A 21,832-nucleotide genomic window follows, 5' to 3' on the forward strand; every position below is an offset into this window, starting at 1 on the left:
AATTAAAACATTTTTTACCTTGGGGTTTTTTTTGTGTTTTTTTGAGGGGGGGTCAAATGTAAGTAATACCCGACCACACTCTATTCCAAAACACTGTTTCTTTTCCTGCTGCTTGTCACTGGTTGCTCTGCTCCACATTTTAATTCTTCCTCCCTCCCTGAACATCACCTCTCAAATCACCCCTCAGATATCATTGGAGGGGGGTTGGAGTTTAAATACAGTAAAAAAAAAAGTAAAACACTACTGAGGTCCAGCGCCGAGGGCCTTCTGGTGGTTCCCTCACTGCGAGAAGCCAAGTTACAGGGAACCAGGCAGAGGGCCTTCTCGGTAGTGGCACCCGCCCTGTGGAACGCCCTCCCACTAGATGTCAAAGAGAACAACAACCACCAGACTTTTAGACAACATCTGAAGGCAGCCCTGTTTAGGGAAGCTTTTAATGTTTGAGGCATTATTGTATTTTAATATTGTGTTGGAAGCCGCCCAGAGTGGCTGGAGAAACCCAGCCAGATGGGCGGGGTATAAATAATAAATTATTATTAAATTATTATTATTATACATAAGAACGTATGAGCAGTGTTTTACCAACATAGCAGTATAAAGCTATAAAAATAAGCAATAAAAAGGCAAGGTAATAACACATTATGAACGTAAAAAGTAGGACATCAATGTGTCCATCTACGTTATCAAAACCCTTCCTTAACCCTTCCTTAACGTTAAAAACCATGAGGGTAGATGCTCCCTTGGAGTATTTAACCAGGATCTGAAAACATAGTTTTAAACATCCATCTGTCATGGATGCTTTAGATCAGTGTTTCCCAACCTTGTGCCTCCAGCTGTTTTTGGACTACAATTCCCTTCATCCCTTGCCACTGGTCTTGCTAGTCAGGGATGATGGGAGTTGTAGTTCAAAAACAGCTGGAGGCACAAGGTTGGGAAACACTGCTTTAGATGACTCCCTGGTCCCTTCCAACTCGTAAGATTCTATGATTCTAAGGCAGGGTTCAAAATCAGGTTAATATTAACAGAAGCTAAGGTCAATTCCAGTGTTTTCCTTTCCTGTGGTTAAGAGGGTACTTGCTGAGAGGGAAGTGGGGAACTACATTCACAAGACTGGCTCATGAACTCTTGGCAGCAGTGAAGAGAAAGCCAGTGTTACATTTCCATCAGTCTGCACTGGAAATTCTTCTTTTGCAGAATAACCTACTGCATTGGGGCAATTTTGGTTCTCTACAGGTATCAGCAGAAATGCATTACATTGAATATATGATTCAACTATATTCCTACCTTTCTTTTGTTTTTGTTGTTTATTTATCCATATTCATGTTGATTTTTTTTTTTTTAAATTTATTTGGTGCTTCTTCCTTCTGGTGCTGATGTTGAGCACGTCAGCATTAGAAACAGTGACTTATTTCCGCTATTGTTTTCCCTTCGTGCTTTCTCATTTGCCATTGCCCACACCATGCAGGTGATATGACAGAATTTCCAGGTAAGGCTTTCCTCTCCTGTGAGTCTAGTCAGAAAAGTCGCGTCAGGTCCTTTTCATGCTCCTCCTGTTGTTGTATCTATGTCAACTGCAGATACAAGTGGAACATGGGCAGGTCTGGTTTTTTTGTGCCTGGTTTTGTGCATCTTTCCATGAATACTTCCTTATGATCATTTTAGAACATGTCTCCCGTCATGAAGTCCGATATTTCTCCCCCCATGTGTGTTCCATGAGCTAATACTACATGTGGTTTTTGGGGAGGGGTGCAGATGGTTTTGTCTTAGCTGCCTTATTGTTGATAAGATGCACCTGCCTCTCAAGACCGATGACTTTAAATGAAACCTCCTTAATTCCCCGTTCCTTTTAAAATAAATCAGGTACAACCCCTTCTATCCACATATGGGATGCTATGACTAAGCAGACTTGGTCTATGCTGCGCTGCTTCCATTCCAAAGGAGTGAATTACGTCAACTTCAGCGCTACTGGCAAGCTCCTCGTGTCTGTGGGAGTTGATCCTGAACATACAATCACAGTGTGGAGATGGCAGGAAGGTGAGTACACCGCCTCGTTCTTACTACCGTATTGGCCCGAATATAAGCTGCACTCTCAAATAAGACATACCTTTACAATTCGGGGGGGGGATATAAGCCGCACTTTAACTTTTCACGGTCTGAATTTGGGAGAAAAAGTGCGGCTTATATTCGGGCCAATACGGTAGTTGGAAGAACCATGAATTCTAAAGGCAAAGCCACACATTAAATGTTAATACAACTTTTTTAAAGTGTGTGTGGTGCTTTTAACAAACACTGATGCATCTGTTGTGTTTACCGATTTGCCGCTCCCTTTCGATTTACGCAGGTGCTAAAATTGCAAGCAGAGGAGGCCACCTAGAAAGGATCTTTGTGGTAGAGTTCCGTCCAGATTCAGACACCCAGTTTGTCTCTGTTGGAGTCAAACACATGAAATTCTGGACTCTGGCTGGAAGCGCTTTGCTCTATAAAAAGGGAGTCATTGGTTCGTTGGAAGACGCCAAAATGCAAACCATGCTTTCTGTGGCCTTTGGAGCGGTGAGTTTGTGTTTTTACTTGTGGGATTTTCAGCAGGGAGGCGGGATATTCCCCCCCCCCCCATGACTAAGGCTGCAATCTGAAACCTACTTCCTAGGAAGTAAGTCCCACTGAAAGCAAAGAGACTTACTTACAAGTAAACAGGCTTCAGAATTGCTCACTTCTATCTCAATGATTTGAGTTGCTTCTTCATTTCTGTAGCCTCTGGTAACAAGGAAGTCCTGCGCTTCTAAGCAGGTCCATCCAAACCACATCCAACATTTCCCACCCATTTGACCAAAGGTTGTATAACTAGGCGTATTGGAATCGAGACATTCTGCTAGAGTGCACCAACTTCAGAATGGAATCCGTCCAGGATTGGGAAAGGTTGTGGACCACTGGGTTGAACTTCACCGCATGTAACGCTCTGAAGGAAAATGTAATGAAAATGATATATAGATGGTACATGACCCCAGTTAAACTTGCCAAAATATACCATTCGTCTGATAATAAATGTTGGAAATGTAAAGAAAATGAAGGAACATTCTTTCACCTCTGGTGGACATGCCCTAGGGTGAAGGCCTTCTGGGAAATGATATATAATGAGTTGAAAAAGGTATTTAAGTATACCTTCACTAAGAAACCAGAGGCCTTCCTTCTGGGTATTGTCGGCCAGAAGGTGTTAAAGAAGGACCGAACATTCTTTATGTATGCAACAACGGCAGCAAGGATACTCATCGCAAAAAACTGGAAAACTCAAGATCTACCCACACTGGAAGAGTGGCAGATGCAGCTGATGGACTATATGCAACTGGCCGAAATGACTGGCAGAATCCGAGACCTGGGAGAAGAGAAAATGGAGGAAGACTGGAAGAAATTTAAGATGTATCTACAAAAACATTGTAATTTGGTTGAATGTTAAGAAGGATGCTAGATTATAAAAAATTGGCCACCACTAAATTAGATTTAAATTTGATGATAAGTGAGATTAAAGAAAATATAAAATTTTTTGGGAAGAATTGCTAGATTATATTTGAATGAGTGGATATGAGATTGTAAACAAGTTGATAATTTGTTTGGAAAAAAAAACTTTTAATGATGTAAACGGGAGCGGGAGACGTGAGGGAGTCCAAAGAAGTGATGAAACTATGTTTGTGACAGAAGTAAGATTGTTTATTATTTGTGCATTTATATTTAAAAACTTTAATAAATATTTATATATAAAAAAAACAGAATGGAATCCGTCCATTCATGAGGGGTCAGGGTAGATGCCAAAGTACACTGGTCCAAAGTATCTGACAATCTGTGACCTACAAGATTGTGGTTAGTTATGCTGAGAAGTGACAAGAGTCCTTTAATGAATGGCGTTTACAAAACAGCTCATTACTGTTTCTTTCAGAATAACCTTACTTTCACTGGTGCCATAAATGGAGATGTTTATGTCTGGAAGGATCACTTTCTAATCAGACTGGTGGCAAAAGCTCACACTGGGCCCGTCTTTACAATGTACACAACGCTTCGCGATGGACTCATTGTCACTGGAGGGAAAGAAAGACCGTAAGAGACTATAACTTGTTTCTGTTTGCAGTTGCCACTGCTTGACAATTGCTCCACTTCTTCAGTTGTTGTTTAGTCGTTTAGTCGTGTCTGACTCTTCGTGACCCCATGGACCAGAGCACGCCAGGCACTTCTGTCCTCCACTGCCTCCCGCAGTTTGATCAAACTCATGCTGGTAGCTTTAAGAACACCATCCAACCATCTCATCCTCTGTCGTCCCCTCTCCTTGTGCTCTCCATCTTTCCCAACATCAGGGTCTTTCCCAGGGAGTCTTCTCTTCTCATGAGGTGGCCAAAGTATTGGAGCCTCAGCTTCACGATCTGTCCTTCCAGTGAGCACTCAGGGCTGATTTCCTTCAGAATGGATAGGTTTGATCTTCCTGCAGTCCATGGGACTCTCAAGAGTCTCCTCCAGCACCATAATTCAAAAGCATCAATTCTTCGGCAATCAGCCTTCTTTATGGTCCAACTCTCACTTCCATACATCACTACTGGGAAAACCATAGCTTTAACTATATGCACCTTTGTTGGCAAGGTGATGTCTCTACTTTTTAAGATGCTGTCTAGGTTTGTCATTGCTTTTCTCCCAAGAAGCAGGCGTCTTTTAATTTCGTGGCTGCTGTCACCATCTGCAGTGATCATGGTGCCCAAGAAAGTAAAATCTCTCACTGCCTCCATTTCTTCCCCTTGTATTTGCCAGGAGGTGATGGGACCAGTGGCCATAATCTTCGTTTTTTTCATGTTGAGCTTCAGACCATATTTTGCGCTCTCCTCTTTCACCCTCAATAAAAGGTTCTTTAATTCCTCCTCACTTTCTGCCATCAAGGTTGTGTCATCTGCATATCTGAGGTTGTTGATATTTCTTCCGGCAATCTTAATTCTGGCTTCAGATTCATCCAGCCCAGCCTTTCGCATGATGAATTCTGCATATAAGTTAAATAAGCAGGGAGACAATATACAGCCTTGCCGTACTCCTTTCCCAATTTTGAACCAATCAGTAGTTCCATATCTAGTTCTAACTGTAGCTTCTTGTCCCACATAGAGATTTCTCAGGAGACAGATGAGGTGCTCAGGCACTCCCATTTCTTTAAGAACTTGCCATAGTTTGCTGTGGTTGACACAGTCAAAGGCTTTTGCATAGTCAATGAAGCAGAAGTAGATGTCTTTCTGGAACTCTCTAGCTTTCTCCATAATCCAGAGCATGTTTGCAATTTGGTCTCTGGTTCCTCTGCCTCTTCTAAATCCAGCTTGCACTTCTGGGACATACAACTTGAGCCTTCCTTGTAGAATTTTAAGCATAACCTTGCTAGCGTGTGAAATGAGTGCATTTGTGCGGTAGTTGGAGCATTCTTTGGCACTGCCCTTCTTTGGGATTGGGATGTAGACTGATCTTCTCCAATCCTCTGGCCACTCCTGAGTTTTCCAAACTTGCTGGCATATTGAGTGTAGCACCTTAACATCATCGTCTTTTAAAATTTTAAATAGTTCAGCTGGAATACCATCACTTCCACTGGCCTTGTTATTTACATTGCTTTCTAAGGCCCATTTGACTTCACTCTCCAGGATGTCTGGCTCAAGGTCAGCAACCACACTACCTGGGGTGTACGAGACATCCATATCTTTCTGGTATAATTCCTCTGTGTATTCTTGCCACCTCTTCTTGGTGTCTTCTGCTTCTGTTAGGTCCTTACCACTTTTGTCCTTTATTATGGTAATCTTTGTATGAAATGTTCCTTTCATATTTCTGATTTTCTTGAACAGATCTCTAGTTCTTCCCATTCTGTTGTTTTCCTCTATTTCTTTGCATTGCTCGTTTAAGAAGGCCTTCTTGTCTCTCCTTGCTATTCTTTGGAAATCTGCATTCAATTTCCTGTATCTTTCACTATCTCTCTCGCATTTTGCTTGCCTTCTCTCCCCCGCTATTTGTAAGGCCTCGTTGGACAGCCACTTTGCTTTCTTGCATTTCTTTTTCATTGGGATGGTTTTAGTTGCTGCCTCCTGTATAATGTTGCAAGCCTCCACCCATAGTTCTTCAGGCATTCTGTCCAGCAAATCTAAATCCTTAAACCTGTTCCTCACTTCCACTGTGTATTCATAAGGGATTTGGTTTAGATTGTATCTTACTGGCCCAGTGGTTTTTCCTACTTTCTTCAGTTTAAGCTTGAATTTTGCTATAAGAAGCTGATGATCTGAGCCACAGTCAGCTCCAGGTCTTGTTTTTGCTGACTGTATAGAGCTTCTCCATCTTTGGCTGCAGAGAATATAATCAATCTGATTTTGATGTTGCCCATCTGGTGATGTCCATGTGTAGAGTCGTCTCTTGTGTTGTTGGAAAAGAGTGTTTGTGATGACCAGCTTGTTCTCTTGACAGAACTCTATTAGTCTTTGCCCTGCTTCGTTTTGATCTCCAAGGCCAAACTTGCCAGTTGTTCCTTTTATCTCTTGATTCCCTACTTTAGCATTCCAATCCCCTGTAATGAGAAGAACATCCTTCTTTGGTGTCACTTCTATAAGGTCTTGTAAGTCTTCATAGAACTGGTCAATTTCAGTTTCTTCAGCACCAGTGGTTGGTGCATAAACTTGGATTACTGTGATGTTAAAAGGTCTGCCTTGGATTCGTATCGAGATCATTCTATCATTTTTGAGATTGCATCCCAGTACCGCTTTTGCCACTCTTTTGTTGACTATGAGGGCCACTCCATTTCTTTTACGGGTTTCTTTTATGGTTTCTTGCCCACAGTGGGTTTCTTGCCCACTTCTTCAGAGAGGAGTTCAAATCACTGTTAATTCCCAAAGAAGAAAGTCTGCTTTGCATGCTGCAACAAAATACATCTCCACCTTTGGTCGCTTGCATTTTTTTGTGCTAATTATAGGGCATTTGTGCATCTGAAAACATGCTAAACATGCACCCAGCCTGGTGGGGTGGCGTGGGTGGGGTTACTACTTGTTTTCAGACATGTAGATGCCTTGCAGTCATTGCAGGAAAGACACAGCCAGCCTTTAAAAGGAACGCGGAAGCTATTTTAAATGACATCCTGCATACTTTTACCTCCGCAGGACGAAAGAAGGAGGTGCTGTGAAACTGTGGGATCAGGAGATGAAACGCTGCCGGGCATTTCAGCTTGAGACAGGGCAGATTGTGGAGTGTGTCCGTTCGGTGTGCCGAGGCAAAGTACGTGAGATACCCAAAATGCATTGCCGTTTGCTCTCCTCGCAAGCGGCTCTTGTTAAGATTGAGCGTTTAGCAAAACAATAAAAAGCGATCTGCACGTAGAGAGAGATTCCGCTTACGGAGAAAAGGATGCTAGGAAGCTCCAGTGGGTAGGAACAAGTAGATCTTTGAGGCAGATGGTTCTGAATATCTAGCAGACAATCTGTCTTGATTCCCTCTGGGTTTCCTTATTCTGGCCACGACTGGCGGACACCTGGGGAAGAGGGTGATGAATGATAGGGATGAGACAGCAGAGCACAGCCTGATGTGACACAGCAGAAGCATTCAGAGGTGGAGGAGTATCTGGTGTAATAATAATAATAATAATAATAATAATAATTTATACCCCGTCCATCTGGCTGGGTTTCTCCAGCCACTCTGGGCGGCTTCCAGCGGAATATTAAAATACAATAACCTATTAAACATTAAAAGCTTTCCTAAACAGGGCTGCCTTCAGATGTCTTCTAAAAGTCTGGTACTTGCTTTTCTCTTTGACATCTGGTGGGAGGGCGTTCCACAGGGCAGGTGCCACTCCCAATAAGGCGCTCTGCCTGGTTCCCTGTAACTTGGCTTCTCACAGTGAGGGAACCACCAGAAGGCCCTCGGAGCTGGACCTCAGTGTCTGGGCTGAATGATGGGGGTGGAGATGCTCCTTCAGGTATACTGGACTGAGGCCGTTTAGGTCTTTAAAGGCCACCACCAACACTTTGAATTGTGCTCGGAAACGTACTAGGAGCCAGTGTAGGTATTTCAAGACCGGTGTTATATGGTTATGGCGGCCGCTCTCAGTCACCAGTCTAGCTGCCGCATTCTGGATTAGTTGTAGTTTCCAGGTCACCTTCAAAGGTAGCCCCACATAGAGCGCATTGCAGTAGTCCAAGCGAGAGATAACTAGAGCTAGTGTTGTCTCCCAAGGAGAGGCAGTGTGTTGATAGAAAGAGGAGGCGCAGCCCCCTAGACACAGAGCCCACCTTCAAGCCCAAGATTCCTGCAGGGACAGAATTTCTTGTGAGTAGCACAGCATTCTCTGCATCTGCTTAACATCTTGGTGGGTAGGTGGGGAAACTTGTTGGAACAACCTTGCAGTTCCCATGTGTAGGAGATTAGCAGCCAAGCCTAACAAATGCATATTCTTGCTAGTGAGCATGGGAAAGGGCTAAGTCCACAGAGATGTATTGCTAAATAGGCAAATACTCAGACCATAGAAATGCAATTGGTAGAGAGGGTTCTCTGTGATGTCATCCCCTCCTCCCCTGGAGAGGAAGGAGCATGCAGTACTTCCTGTTCCTCTCTCTTCCTTTGATCAGACTTTTTTTTTGTTTGTTAACTTTGCTACATTACATGTGCATTCTGTGGTTGGCTTCCTTTGCAGTGCTTTATTTTGAAATCCTTGAGATAATATTTTAATTTCCTGTTAATTATGTTGAATGTATACTTTATGTTTGACTTTCTTCAGTAATGTTTTATTCTGGATTGTTTTATTTGATGTTTTAATGTAGGTTGCAAGCCGCTTGGAGGGTTTTTTTAATATATATAAAAAATCAGTATAGAAATGACATGAATAATAATAATATGTGAAAAAATGCAGCAGTCTTTTGAAATTCACGCTTCTCTAAGTAGAGGTTGTTGTTTTTTTAAAAAAATACATAAATACTGACTTGGACTTTGTTTGAAATATCAACAGGGCAAAATTTTAGTGGGAACCAAAGATGGAGAAATAATTGAAATTGGAGAAAAAAATGGTGCTTCTAACCTGCTGATTGACAGCCACATGGAAGGAGAGATTTGGGGCTTGGCTACTCATCCCTCCAAAGACATCTTCATCTCTGCTAGTAATGATGGCACTGCAAGGATCTGGGACCTTTGTGACAAAGTGAGAGGGTTAACATAACCCCTGTTTTACTGGTGAACTGTTGAGTACAAATTAGATTCAGTTGAGCCACATGTGCTTAACTTTGCCTGGATCATGCCTGGTGACTTGCAAAGGTGTCTCTGGAACTCCAGGTCCCTCGGCAAACCTCCAGTTATCACAACTAATCATTATTACTTATATACCTTTAAGGGCTTTTCCAAGCAAGCTGTAAAGATGTGAAGCATTTCAGATTATCTGATTAACAAAGATTGTCGGGACATTCAGTTGAAACTGGCTCTACTGCCAATGGAATGAAATCCAGAGCTGTATATCTATGGATCTGAATCCACTGTGTTTGCAAACCTGAAGTTTTAATCAAGCTACTAGGCAGATATTGTAGGAAATGAGGTAGTTCTTCACACATCACAGAGTTATGGCCTCCTGTGTCGAAGGGCTTCAAAAGAAAATGAAACAAATTTGTGGAGAATAGAGCTATCAATAGCTGCTTGCCAGGATAACACCTTCAGGTTCAGCGGCAGATTCACAAGGGGAGAAAGTGCAGGTGTGGTCCTGACCTGCATAAGGTCTTCCTGTTGACATCCAGTGGGTCACTGTGAGAACAGGCTCCTGGACTAAATAGGCCTTTGGACCAGTGCCAGATTTAAAGGTAAAGGGACCCCTGGCCATTAGGTCCAGTTGTGACCGACTCTGGGGTTGCAGCGCTCATCTCGCTTTATTGGCCAAGGGAGCCGGCGTACAGCTTCCGGGTCATGCAGCCAGCATGACTAAGCCACTTCTGGCAAACCAGAGCAGCGCACGGAAATGCCATTTACCTTCCCGCCGGAGCAGTACCTATTTATCTACTTGCACTTTGACGTGCTTTCAAACTGCTAGGTTGCAGGGACCGAGCAACGGGAGCTCACCCCATTGTGGGGATTTGAACTGCCAACCTTCTGATTGGCAAGTCCTAGGCTCTGTGCTTTAACCCACAGCGCCACCCGCATCCCTTAGTGCCAGATTTACATATAAGCTAAAAAAGCTTTAGCTTAGGGCCCCACTCCTTTGGGCCCCCCCCAAAAAAAAAATTAAAGGAAAAAACAACTGGATGTACATTTCCAAAGATAAAAAACAAATAAAATAAAACCTACATACAGCAACAGTGTTTTGTGTTGTGTAGGCTCCTATGATGTACGTAATGGGCCCCGCCTGCTAGCCTGCTCCCTAAAATATCACTGGTTTGCTCATTTCTTTATCAATTACTTTGATAAAATACATATTTTGTTAAGAGCAAATGGCTTTAGATACCTATTAGGTCCATAAATTACCATATAGCATATATTCAACACACAAAAAAGCAACAATTTGTTGTTGACAAAGGACAGTTGGACATACAAAGGGCCCCATTACCTTCAGTAGCTTAGGGCCTCATCAAGCCTAAATACATTGCTGTCAACTTTTCCCTTTTCTTGTGAGGAATCCTATTTGGAATAAGGGAATTTCCCTTAAAAAGGGGGGAAACGTTGACAGCTATGCCTAAATCTGGCCTTTCTTTGGACTGATTCTGTAGGACTCTTTTCACGTTCTTATGATATATTTGTAAATATCGCCAAAACCCAGTTAAGGGGCATATGCATGCAGAAACTAACTTCCCTGCTTGTATCCCTGACTGCATGAAGAACCATGCAGTGTGCATAGTTTGACTCCTGATCCAGAAACTGGGATTGGGTACAAAGTCCTAGTCAGAAAGTTGATGCCAGCACTGTTCAGCCGCATGAACTGGTGTAGCTGAATGAAGATGAGGTGTGTGTGTAAGTGTCTTGAGTTGTAAATGATGCCCCTGAAGCAAAGTGTCGCCAACTCCATCCCACAGAAACTTCTGAACAAAGTCAATCTGGGCCATGCCGCCAAATGTGCCGCCTACAGCCCCGATGGTGAAATGGTTGCCATTGGCATGAAGAACGGAGAGTTCATCATTTTGCTCGTGAACAGCCTTAAAGTGTGGGGCAAGAAAAGAGATCGCAAGTCTGCCATCCAGGACATCAGGTATTTTGGCTAGGTTGTGGGGTGACAAAGATGGGCTGAAGTGCAACTGACGGGCTCGTGAGCCATTTGGTTTTGCGCCGTGTGACGCTTGCTAATGGCTTGTTGCGGAATTGATGACTGTACTCCTTTGGAAAGCATTGCCCAGGTGGCAAGCCTAGGATAGGTAACGTGGGGCCCTCCAGATGTTGCGGACTAAATTCCCATCACTCCAAGCCAAGAGGACCAGTTGTCAGGGATAATGGGAGTTGTCGTCCACAACATTTGGATGGTACCGCATTGGCTTCCCCTGTTCTAAACGTACACCAAACTTCAAAAAAACTGTAAAGCTAATAAAACAGATATTCCATAGCCATGCCTAGTTCTCGCTAGCCAAAGAACAATAAGTGCAGTTGAGAGCAGTGAGTCTGATCAGATAGGCCATATGGAACCCCTAACCACATCTCTCGAGTGATATTATTTATAATCACAGGGCCACCACCACAGTGGCGTAGCGTGGGGGGTGCAGGGGGGGCCGGCCGCACCGGGCGCAACATCTGGGGTTAGGGCAAATCCACAGGTTAGGGGGCGCAAATCCACGGGTTAGGGGGCGCAAATCCACAGGTTAGGGGGCGCAAATTACTTGCCTTGCCCCGGGTGCTGACAACCCACGCTACGCCACTGCACCACCAAGAAAGCGCTGCTCACTTTGTGACTCAAGGGAATACAGATTGGGGTTTCTTGAAGGTGGCTTCAGCGGGTGGGCAGCCTCATAGCGGGGAAGACAATCTCTAAAATAAGATCTCCCCTGGAATAAATACTGCAGCTGGTGAGCAAAGGGATTTCCAAGGGAAATTTAATTAGGCAGAAACTCCATTCAGCTCTGTATCCTGTCCTTTGCAGGTCCCATTACCACAAATAAAGTTGTGCTGAAATGTCAGATAATCTGAGGAGTGGGGGAATTATTTGGGCAGTGGGGGGGAGGGAAGTCTTCTCTTGCCGTGCTTTTGAGCAGATCTGGAAGCTGTAGGAGCATCTTGTCTTAAGGAGATAGGATTGGGTTGGATAAATATCTTCAAGGGTTCTATGTCACACAAGTTTTGGCTTCCTCTCCCCATGCCTGTAAAAGAAATGAAAACTCTGTATTGACTGGAACCTACATCTTATTTAAAAACAGCTTTCCAAACCACCTGAGCACCACTCAACAAACCACAGATGATCTTCCCAGGAACGAAAGGCATTCTGAAGTATCATTTGCCAAGCATCGTATTCAGTTTTTTCCCCAAGCAAGGAACTCTCCTAACACTTCATGGCCCAGCACTGTCTTAACAAATCCCTGCTCCTTCTTGTTTTGCTGTGCAGAATCAGCCCTGATAACCGGTTCCTGGCAGTGGGCTCACAGGAACACACCGTTGACTTCTATGATCTCACCCAAGGCACAACCTTGAACCGCATCGGCTACTGTAAAGACATCCCAAGCTTTGTCATTCAGATGGATTTTTCCGCAGACAGCAGATACATTCAGGTAGGTTTTTGCCTTCATTTCTTCTCTTTTCTATTTTCGAAATTAAAATTTACAGCTCTTCTGATATAGAAGGCTCCATATTGGTGATAGTGTCCCGGATGAAATGGATTCTTGATGCAAAATATCGCCTTCTTGCAGTCAGGTGGTTTAATTGTAATGAGCTGCATGCAAGCCATCCTGGGACCACATGGTGAAAGGCCAGGCTATAAATGTATGTATTTATTAACAATATGAATACGCTGCTTATACAGTGGTACCTCTGGATGTGAATGGGATCCATTCTGGACCCCTGTTCGCATCCAGAAGCAAATGCACCCCGCATCTGCGCTTGCGCGAGTCGCAATTCGCCGCTTCTGCGCATGCACACGACGTCATTTTGACCATCTGCGCATGCGTGAGCGGCGAAACCTAGAAGTAACGTGCTCCGTTACTTCTGGGTTGCCGCAACGCGCAACCCGAAAATACATAGCCCGAAGCTACTTCAACCCGAGGTATGGCTGTATATGGTTATTTAAATGCCTATGAAACAAAAGCAGAGAGGCAGAGGAGAGGGAAAGAAGGCAGTGAATGAAAATAGGCAGCCTTACGTTTCATAGATCAAAATGCTGCTGTTATAATGCCTGTGGTGCAGATATTCCCTGCACATAGAAAACTAACATGTCAGGCAGAAGGCAAGCCTGGAATATCCTTCCCCCTGATCAGGGCCGTAGCTGGGGGGGGGGTGAGGTGGGCTCCCGTCAGGGGCACAGGCGAGGGGAGGCTAAAAATATGTCCATAAATATGTCTATAAATAAAAATATCAATTATTGCCTCATAAGAAAAGGTTTTAAACAGAGGGTAAATTGAATGGTTGGAGGGAGGGTGGTTGGAGGAGAGGCGGAAAGAAGAGCTACTTTGTCCATGGCTAGGGGGCACAATCTGTACCAGGCTTCCTCAAACCTGGCCCTCCAATTATTTCGAGACTACAATTCCCATCATCCCTGACCACTGGTCCTGCTAACTAGGAATCATGGGAGTTGTAAGCCAGAAATATCTGGAGGGCCGAGTTTGAGGAAGCCTGAGGTGGATGGTTCTGCCAAGATCACCTAGCTATGGGTCTGACCTGTACATACCTGTTCTTAATGTGCAGAAATGCTTTTCCACAAGGGTTTAATGTGATAGAGTGAATTCCTAACTTCAGTCTGACATGGTTCAGTCCAGGCAAAAGTTCATTGGCAGAGTGAAAGCTAAGCCAAAGGGAACAAGCCATTTCAAGGAATTTCATGTGATGCGTGTGCTTCAATCACATTTGTCACATTCACACTTGACACAGAAAAAACATAGAGCATTAAGTAGCCTGACAGCCAGCACTGCAAAACCTAGCCATTGTTTGCTACTCAGATTCCTGCATTGCAGACACTGCATGGACGTCAGAAGGTTTTCTCTGAAGAATGTGCGAAATGACCTTTCGTACATATAGAGAAAGCTGTATAAATGGGAATAAAACGTGCGTGACTCTGAATGTGCTTCCCTGGAGCTGAGCTCATTTGTGGCACAAGTCTCAACGAAGACAGAACAGGGTGGCAAGGCATGGTACTCAAGATCTGTAGTGGCCTTTCTGACAGTAAGAAATGTTTGACAGTGGAACGGTCTCCCTCGGAAGGTTGTGGACTCTCCTTCCTTGGAGGTTTTTAAGCAGAGGTTGGGTGGCCATCTGTCATGGATGCTTTAGCTGAGATTCCTTCATTGCAGGAATGAGGTCCAGCGCCAAGGGCCTTCTGGCAGTTCCCTCGCTGCGAGAAGCCAAGTTACAGGGAACCAGGCAGAGGGCCTTCTTGGTAGTGGTGCCTGCCCTGTGGAACTCCCTCCCACCAGATGTCAAAGAGAAAAAGAACTACCAGACTTTTAGAAGGCATCTGAAGGCAGCCCTGTTTAGGGAAGCTTTTGATGTTTAATAGACTATTGTATTTTAATATTCTGTTGGAAGCCGCCCAGAGTGGCTGGGGAAACCCAGCCAGATGGGCGGGGTATAAATAATTATTATTATTATTATTATTATTATTATTATGGCTCTTGAGGTCCCTTCCAACTCTACAATTCTCTGATTCTGTTACCTTTCCCTGCTTATATCTCAGATAAAGCAAAACAGGCACAGAGTCATAATCCGTGAGCCTGCATTTGTCAACACAGAAATGCCACTTAGCATATGCATTTGTCCGGGTTGCGGATTAATTCCTTCATATTTTCTTTTAGAGAACCGTCTTTCATTAAGGAGAGCTGCAGACCGATGGCATTGCTAGCTGCCGTGGTAGATGCTAGACATAGGGACCAAGTGTTTTGGCACCATCCGTGTGACGATCATGATGTCTTGCCTCCCTCAGGTATCAACCGGTGCCTATAAACGCCAAGTCCATGAGGTGCCATTAGGGAAGCAGGTGACGGACACAGCGTTCATCGGGAAGATCACCTGGGCCACCTGGACAAGGTGATGCGGCACAAAAAAAGCTGTGAGCTTCACGGTGGTACAGAAACAAGAGATACAAGGGATGGGTGGCAGGAGAGCAGCATCGTGAGCCATAGCTCAGTGGCAGAGCATCCGCTTTGCATGCAGAAGGTCACAGGTTTGATTCCCGGCGTCTCCAGGTAGGGCTTGGAAGTGTCCCTTGCCTGGAACCATGAAGAGCTGCTGCAAGTCTTTGTGGACAACAATGAACTAAGCTGGCCAATGATCTGACTCCAGTATAACACAGCTTCCTATGTTCCTAATTTCACCCAGTAAGAATTCACCCACTTGTAATGGGTGACAAAAAGTACGCCCTGTTCCCCACCCCAGTCAATTTGCAGGAAACTAATTGGGAGAAGAAAAGGCTGAGGAGTAAATCCTATACAAATCTGGAGTGCTGTCCCTAAGACAGTTGGGTAGCGCCTTGTACGCCTCCTTCCAGCAACTCCTGCAGGCCAAGCTGGTGCCAAACGTATTGCTCTGCTTTCCTTTGGACCACATTGTGGGGCCGTTAAGGACAGTAGGAAAGGATATATTGATTTCCTTCACACCAATAAGTGATGTAGCAGAGCCGATTCCCCTTCAATAAAGCTGGAAACTAGATTGCAGATTCGTTTGAATCTCCTAGTTAAGATTATTTCCTGGTGTCCCCTTTGATCCTTCTTAAAAGAGTAAAGGCACAAGTCTTTCTGAGTAAAGTAACAGAAAGTTTACTCACATTTCAGTTCACAATTTGATGCCTTAAAGGCAGGCTTTGCTTAATGGTTACACAACAAACTGTGAGTTCATCTCATATGGAGAATGAACTCATGTGTTGCTGGCTGAGAGCCAGCAGACAGCAGAATTACATTCAGATAGCAAAATGGCTGCAGGAGAGCAGCATGGCAGCAAAAGAACAGCAAGACAATAGAAAGACAAAAGTAGACTGAGAAAATGGCTGCAAGACTCGGCTCTTTTAGGGAGTCAGCCAGAGCCATGCCCATCTCCTAGATCACATGCAGGGGGAAGACGCTCCAGACCAGTGGAACAGAAAGTTACACTGACTGGATGTCCCCCTGCCTGTGCCCAGCTAGGGAAATCAGGAATGACTGTACCAATGGATTACATCTCATACACATCAGTGAGGCCGAGGCATGGTCTTGTTGTCTGGGCAGCCTAGGACCTCCATACACTGTCCAGGCTTGCACCCTAGAGAGGTCACTTTGGTGTTGCTAACGTAGCAAAAATGACATGGGAGGCAGCAGTTATGAGTTTCCAGTCTCTGCAGCCACACCAGGCGCTGTGATTCTCCAGCAATTTCACTTCGCTCCCAGAGGTACACTCCATTGTCTTTCGAGACAGATGGATGCCAACACATTTGGGCTGGCCGCCTCTGTGCTGCCAAAAGCATCTTCTCTGAGAGATCTCAGTATATATTTTTCTTTAAAACAACAACAACATACCTGGCTCCCTAAGGGCTTTACTGTCTTCAGAAACACATGCCCCAAATGCCATACTATCTTTTTTCTTTCACCTTTCACCATTGGAGCAGTATCCTTGGAGATGAAGTCATTGGTATTTGGCCTCGAAATGCGGATAAGGCAGATGTCAACTGTGCTTGCGTAACCCATGCTGGCCTGAACATTGTCACCGGGGATGACTTTGGACTAGTCAAACTCTTTGACTTCCCCTGCACTGAAAAATTTGTAAGTCGGCTTTCTAGCTTTGTGGTGTCTGTGCACAGAATCAGAAAATGGGGTGAGGTGCTGAATTCATGAATAAACGAGAGAGAAAATTTTCTTAGAATGCCAAAAATATATATATATTTTTAATTGCCCGGTGCATTTTGGAGGCCAGGCATCTGGCAAAGGAGGAAACCGTAGTAGTATATATTTTTGTAGGGAATCCCTGTGACGGGGTGAGCTCCCGTTGTTCGGTCCCAGCTCCTGCCAACCTAGCAGGTCTAAAGCATGTCAAAAGTGCAAGTAGATAAATAGGTACCACTCCAGCAGGAAAGTGAACTGCGCTGCTCTGGTTTTGCCAGAAGTGACTTAGTCATGCTGGCCACATGACCCGGAAAAAACTGCCTGCAGACAAACGCCGGCTCCCTCGGCCAGTAAAGCGAGATGAGCACCGCACCCCCAGAGTCGTTCACGACTGGACTTAACTGTCAGGGGTCCTTTACCTTTACATTTTTATTGCCCCCAAGACAGGAATTTCTTGTTTCCAAACTGTGCTGCACAGCAATAAAAAATTTGGGACACGGTGATAACTTTTTCTCTCCAGTTTATTCCTGGTTGCATCTACCAGAGATGGTTAGATGTGAGAATTTCAGCTTGTCATTTTTCCCAGTCTTAAGTTCAATTCTCCACATCATCTTGTGATTTATTTATTTTTAAGTCCTTCTGAGAATTCATCAGCATCTTCGTGTAAATTTCTCCCAATATACACATTTTGGGGTGCTAATTTCCCCAAATAAGCACATTTTTGCAAAGCAATCCCCCCATACGTTTCCTGCATGTTATTTTCATGAATATTTGCATATTTATCCTAACGTATGCATTGTGAAACACATTACTTAACTGCATAATTGCATTGCAAAAGATGGGGAACGGAGAATCTCAAAGGGTGGCTCTTGTTTCGGTTCACACATTGTTTCAAACAGTGCAAGTTATATAAGTTCACCTTTAAAGGCAAACCAAACTGCATTCTGCCCCTGCCCCCCAAATCCTTGGTTCAGGCTTCTGTCTCCCCACTTACAGCATATAGGTGAAATCATGTATCGTGGGGAACACCATCTAAAAAGCCTGTAAACCCCTCTCTAAACTTCTGGAAACCCTTGATAAACCTCTTTAAAAAACCAGACGGGGATAAATAGTAGCAAAGGTGGCTCTCTGTCTTCCTTATCACAGGAGGACGATTTGGAAATGACAACAAGGGAGGTAGACCAGTACCCCGAAGTGCCTGGCTGTGATTCAGAAGTAGACTCCTGGGATCACTAGCTGCTTTTCCGCTCTTTCCAGGATGTTTTTGTCTCTTTTGTGCCTTTTTGGAGTTTAAATTGATTTATTTATTCCCCCCCCCCCGGCACTGCGCATATATGCAGTTGTGCTCAAGTTAAACACGCATGAGGAGGGAGATGCCTGTATATAGAACCATCTTGTGGGTTCTCAGAAGTGTTCAGATGCCCGTGATCAATGTCGTCGGTCTTCATTGCATTCTGACGATTAAAAAAAACCACAGCTGCCAACGTGGGGGGAATGAGATGGTGCTTTTTGTGTGTGTGAGAAACTTTCCCTTTTCCCAACAGGCCAAACACAAGCGTTACTTCGGCCATTCGGCTCACGTCACCAACATACGCTTCTCTCACGATGACAAGTACGTGATCAGCACCGGAGGGGATGATTGCAGGTAACTTTCTGCATTTGTTTATGCGAGCTGAGTGTTGGGTTTGGGTGTGAGAAAGCAGAGTTTGGGTCCCCGCTGGGAGATTCGCACTCAACTTAGCCCGCTTGGAGGCGAGAAGATATTGCTTTGAGCTCTTGTGGTGGAAAGGACAAAAGAATAAAAGAATATCAAGCGGAAGAAGTCAGTGCTAACCACCAGATCCTACAAGCTGATGTAGGAAATAGTGGCAAAATGGCACACAACCCTTTGCTGGAGCAAGTCAGCAGTTGAGCAGAGCAAAGGATGTAAACTTTGCCTTTCTGCAGTAGGCTGGATTCCTCACAAACCATTCTGTATCTTCCATGCAGACAAGTGGAACAGTCTCCCTCGGGAGGTTGTGGACCAGTGTGGGAGCCAATGTGGTGTAGTGGTTAAGAGCAGTAGATTCGTAATCTGGGGAACCGGGTTCGCGTCTCCGCTCCTCCACATGCAGCTGCTGGGTGACCTTGGGCTAGTCACACTTCTCTGAAGTCCCTCATCCCCACTCACCTCACAGAGTATTTGTTGTGGGGAGGAGGGGAAAGGAGATTGTGAGCCACTTTGAGACTCCTTCAGGTAGTGATAAAGTGGGATATCAAATCCAAACTCTTCTTCTTCTTCTTCTTGGAGATTTAAAAGCAGAGGCTGGGCAGCCATCTGTCATGGATGCTTTAGTTGAGGTTCCTGCAATGCTGGGGGTTGTACTAGGTGACACTCAAGAATCTCTTCCAACTCTAAGATTCTATGATTCTGTGATTATTCGAGTGCAAGGACACATTCCAGCCAGGCAAAAGCACTTGGGTGGGGATACTTCTGAGGGCCAGATAAAGAAGCCCAGGGGCCACATTCCAGCCCTGAGCCTGAGGATCCTCACCTCTAGTTCACACAGTACTTAGCTGGATGGGCTCAATGATCTCCCTCAATGAAAGGCAGCCATCTGTTAAGCATTTTACAGGCATACCTCGGGATGAATACGCTTCAGCTTAAATATTTACAAGTTGTGCTCTGCTGCGACCCGGAAGTAACTGAGCATGTTATTTCTGGATTTCGCCACTCGCACATGCGCAGACGCTCAAAATGACGTCGTGCACATGTGCGGAAGCGGCAAAACGTGCAGATGCGCAGTTGCGTCTTACGTTTGGTTCAGGATGCGAACGGGGCTCTGGAACGGATCCTGTTCACATCCAGAGGTACCACTGTATTCCTCTTTTCCATTCCTCCAGAGCACGGCTGGAGAACCTCAGGCTTGGGAGGCGCATGCAGTCCTCAGCCCTTGCGACTCTCCCCAGACCAGGCCCTTTCCACAGCCGGGTCCCTTGACATCCTCTTTGATCCTCCCGGGCTGCACCTTCCTTGGGTTTCGCCATCTGGCTGGGATGTGAATTCTGATCATGCTTCTTGCCCATCGGAATGGAGGCTGACGAGGGAGAAACTTGCCTACTGTACAAAAATGTGGCCCCCAGTCAGGGAGTGGAGCCCTCGGGCTACAGAAAAATAGACCTTTGGGCCTGATCCGTCTGCTTTTGCACCCCTCCCTCCCTTGCCTTCCCTCTACTGGGTGAGAGGAGAGTGCTTGCGCCACTTTTGTTTCCTCTTGCAAGCCAGGAAAACAGCATTGAGCAGCAGGAGGGGTGCGGCAGGGCCCCTTCTAAAGAGAAGGCCATAAATAAACGGAACAGTTGTTACCGTCGCAGGGAAATGTTGGAAATGCTTAAACTCAGTAAACATGTAGGAAGCAAACCAAAGGGCATTGCTCAAGACATTAGGCAGCCCGGATTGAATGTTGCACACAGGCAAAATTGGATTTGTGAACCCAGGTCACTGGTAAGCCAATATCTCTGCCATCCTCTGTTCCTTCATCTACCAAATTGCAATGTACGTGTCTGGGTTCTTACAAGAATGAGAGGTGCAGCGATTATCAAAGAGCCTCCACGTCAGAAATAGAAATGTTAAACTAGTAAAAAATAAAATAAAAAAGTAACCCTCACTATTCAGGTTTGAAGTCTTTCATGTCCCTCGCTTGCCTTAATGCCCCAAGTAATATTCAACTGTTGTCAGAGCTGCCCGAGGTCCCAGCTCACAAAGGACCAACGCCAGTTCGTTGTTATATACAAAAGTCTTTATTGAAGTTCAGTTTCGATTTCAAAGCCGCGGCGCGCAGCTCTACGTCTCAAACTCTAGACCGCTGAAGCTCCGTCTGAATCTCCTCCCCCCAGACACCAGTTTAAGACTCTAGCCTTGCTCCACCTCTTCCTTTGCTCTTTCCTCCTCTGGGTCCGCCTGTCCGCTGGGGTCTTGCCCTTTCTAGACTCTTCTGACGCTGAGTCCCCTGAGTCTTCCCCCTGCCTCCGGCGGGCTTTAGGACCTGGTTCCCAATCCGGGTTCTCTGCTGTCCCGCGCGCCTGTACCTTTGAACTTGGCGCGCGCGCCCAGCCGGCAACCTTTCTCCTGACCGTTACACTGCTCCTGTCACTGCTTCCCTCTTCGGGGGGGGGGGCTAGCTGGACCTGACTTCCCCTCCATTCCCTCACTCTCCGATAGAGGCGTGGTCAGCCCTGACGCATCTTCTCTCCCTACTGGAGGAGACGCTGGCCCTGATACATGGGACTCTTCCCCCCCACTACGCTCTGGTGGGGGAACTGGTCCTGATCTTCCGCTGCTGCTTTGGGAGTCCCCGCTGGCTCCTTGCTTCTGGTGCGTCCCCCCTGGGACCCCCCTTGCCCTGGCCATCGGCGCCCCCCTCTGGGAATCTTCTGAATCGCTGGAGAAACTCATGGAATCTCTCGGGCCACTGTCATACTCCCCTACGCTGCCCTCAGATTCTTCCCCTTCGCTCTCCGTTTCCTCTCTCCCCTGCGCCTCTGCTCCTGAGCCCCTGACAACTGTCTTCTTCCCTGTGTCACTGGAAGGAATTTGTGGGGCGGATCTGAGTCACTAAACAGCTGCAAGAGTCTGGCAAGGAGAAGATGCCATTTACTGCAGAGGAACAAATTCTAGGTCTGAGAGGATGCATCCGAAGTCTTATGGCCTGTAGAGATTCACTTTTAATATAAAGTCATACCTTGGCTCTCAAACAAATCAGCTCCCGAACAATCAGAACCCGGAAGTGAGCATTCCGGCTTTCAAATGTTCTTTTGGAACCCGAACATCCGACGCAAGTTCTGCATGTTCTGATTGGCTGCAGGAACTTTGGTTTCCAAACATTTTGGAAGTTGAATAGACTTCTGGAACGGATTCCGTTCGACTTCCAAAG

The 21,832-nt window shown here is 45.4% G+C and overlaps 1 protein-coding gene across 7 annotated transcripts in view; it reads left to right on the forward strand.

Moving 5' to 3' along the window:
• EML6 (EMAP like 6) overlaps positions 1-21,832 on the forward strand; it is a 201,059-nt gene that overhangs the window by 166,431 nt on the left and 12,796 nt on the right. For 5 of the 7 annotated variants that reach the window (XR_014154519.1, XR_014154523.1, XR_014154524.1 and 2 more), the window contains 11 exons: positions 1,466-1,486; positions 1,861-2,034; positions 2,342-2,550; positions 3,929-4,086; positions 7,143-7,257; positions 8,981-9,169; positions 11,019-11,191; positions 12,530-12,692; positions 15,053-15,156; positions 16,706-16,859; positions 18,464-18,564. Coding sequence is in view for 2 of the 7 variants with exons in the window: in XM_081854439.1 (XP_081710565.1) it covers positions 1,466-1,486; positions 1,861-2,034; positions 2,342-2,550; positions 3,929-4,086; positions 7,143-7,257; positions 8,981-9,169; positions 11,019-11,191; positions 12,530-12,692; positions 15,053-15,156; positions 16,706-16,859; positions 18,464-18,564 (1,561 nt within the window). In the remaining 5 variants the exon portion in view is untranslated. Of the gene's footprint in view, positions 1-1,465; positions 1,487-1,860; positions 2,035-2,341; positions 2,551-3,928; positions 4,154-6,851; positions 6,993-7,142; positions 7,258-8,980; positions 9,170-11,018; positions 11,192-12,529; positions 12,693-15,052; positions 15,157-16,705; positions 16,860-18,463; positions 18,565-21,832 lie in introns of those variants that run through there. The other 2 variants (XR_014154520.1, XR_014154521.1) reach the window with 2 other exon arrangements.

The sequence above is a fragment of the Podarcis erhardii genome (assembly GCF_964252035.2).
Source record: "Podarcis erhardii genome assembly, chromosome: 3".
Classification (NCBI taxonomy): domain Eukaryota; kingdom Metazoa; phylum Chordata; class Lepidosauria; order Squamata; family Lacertidae; genus Podarcis; species Podarcis erhardii.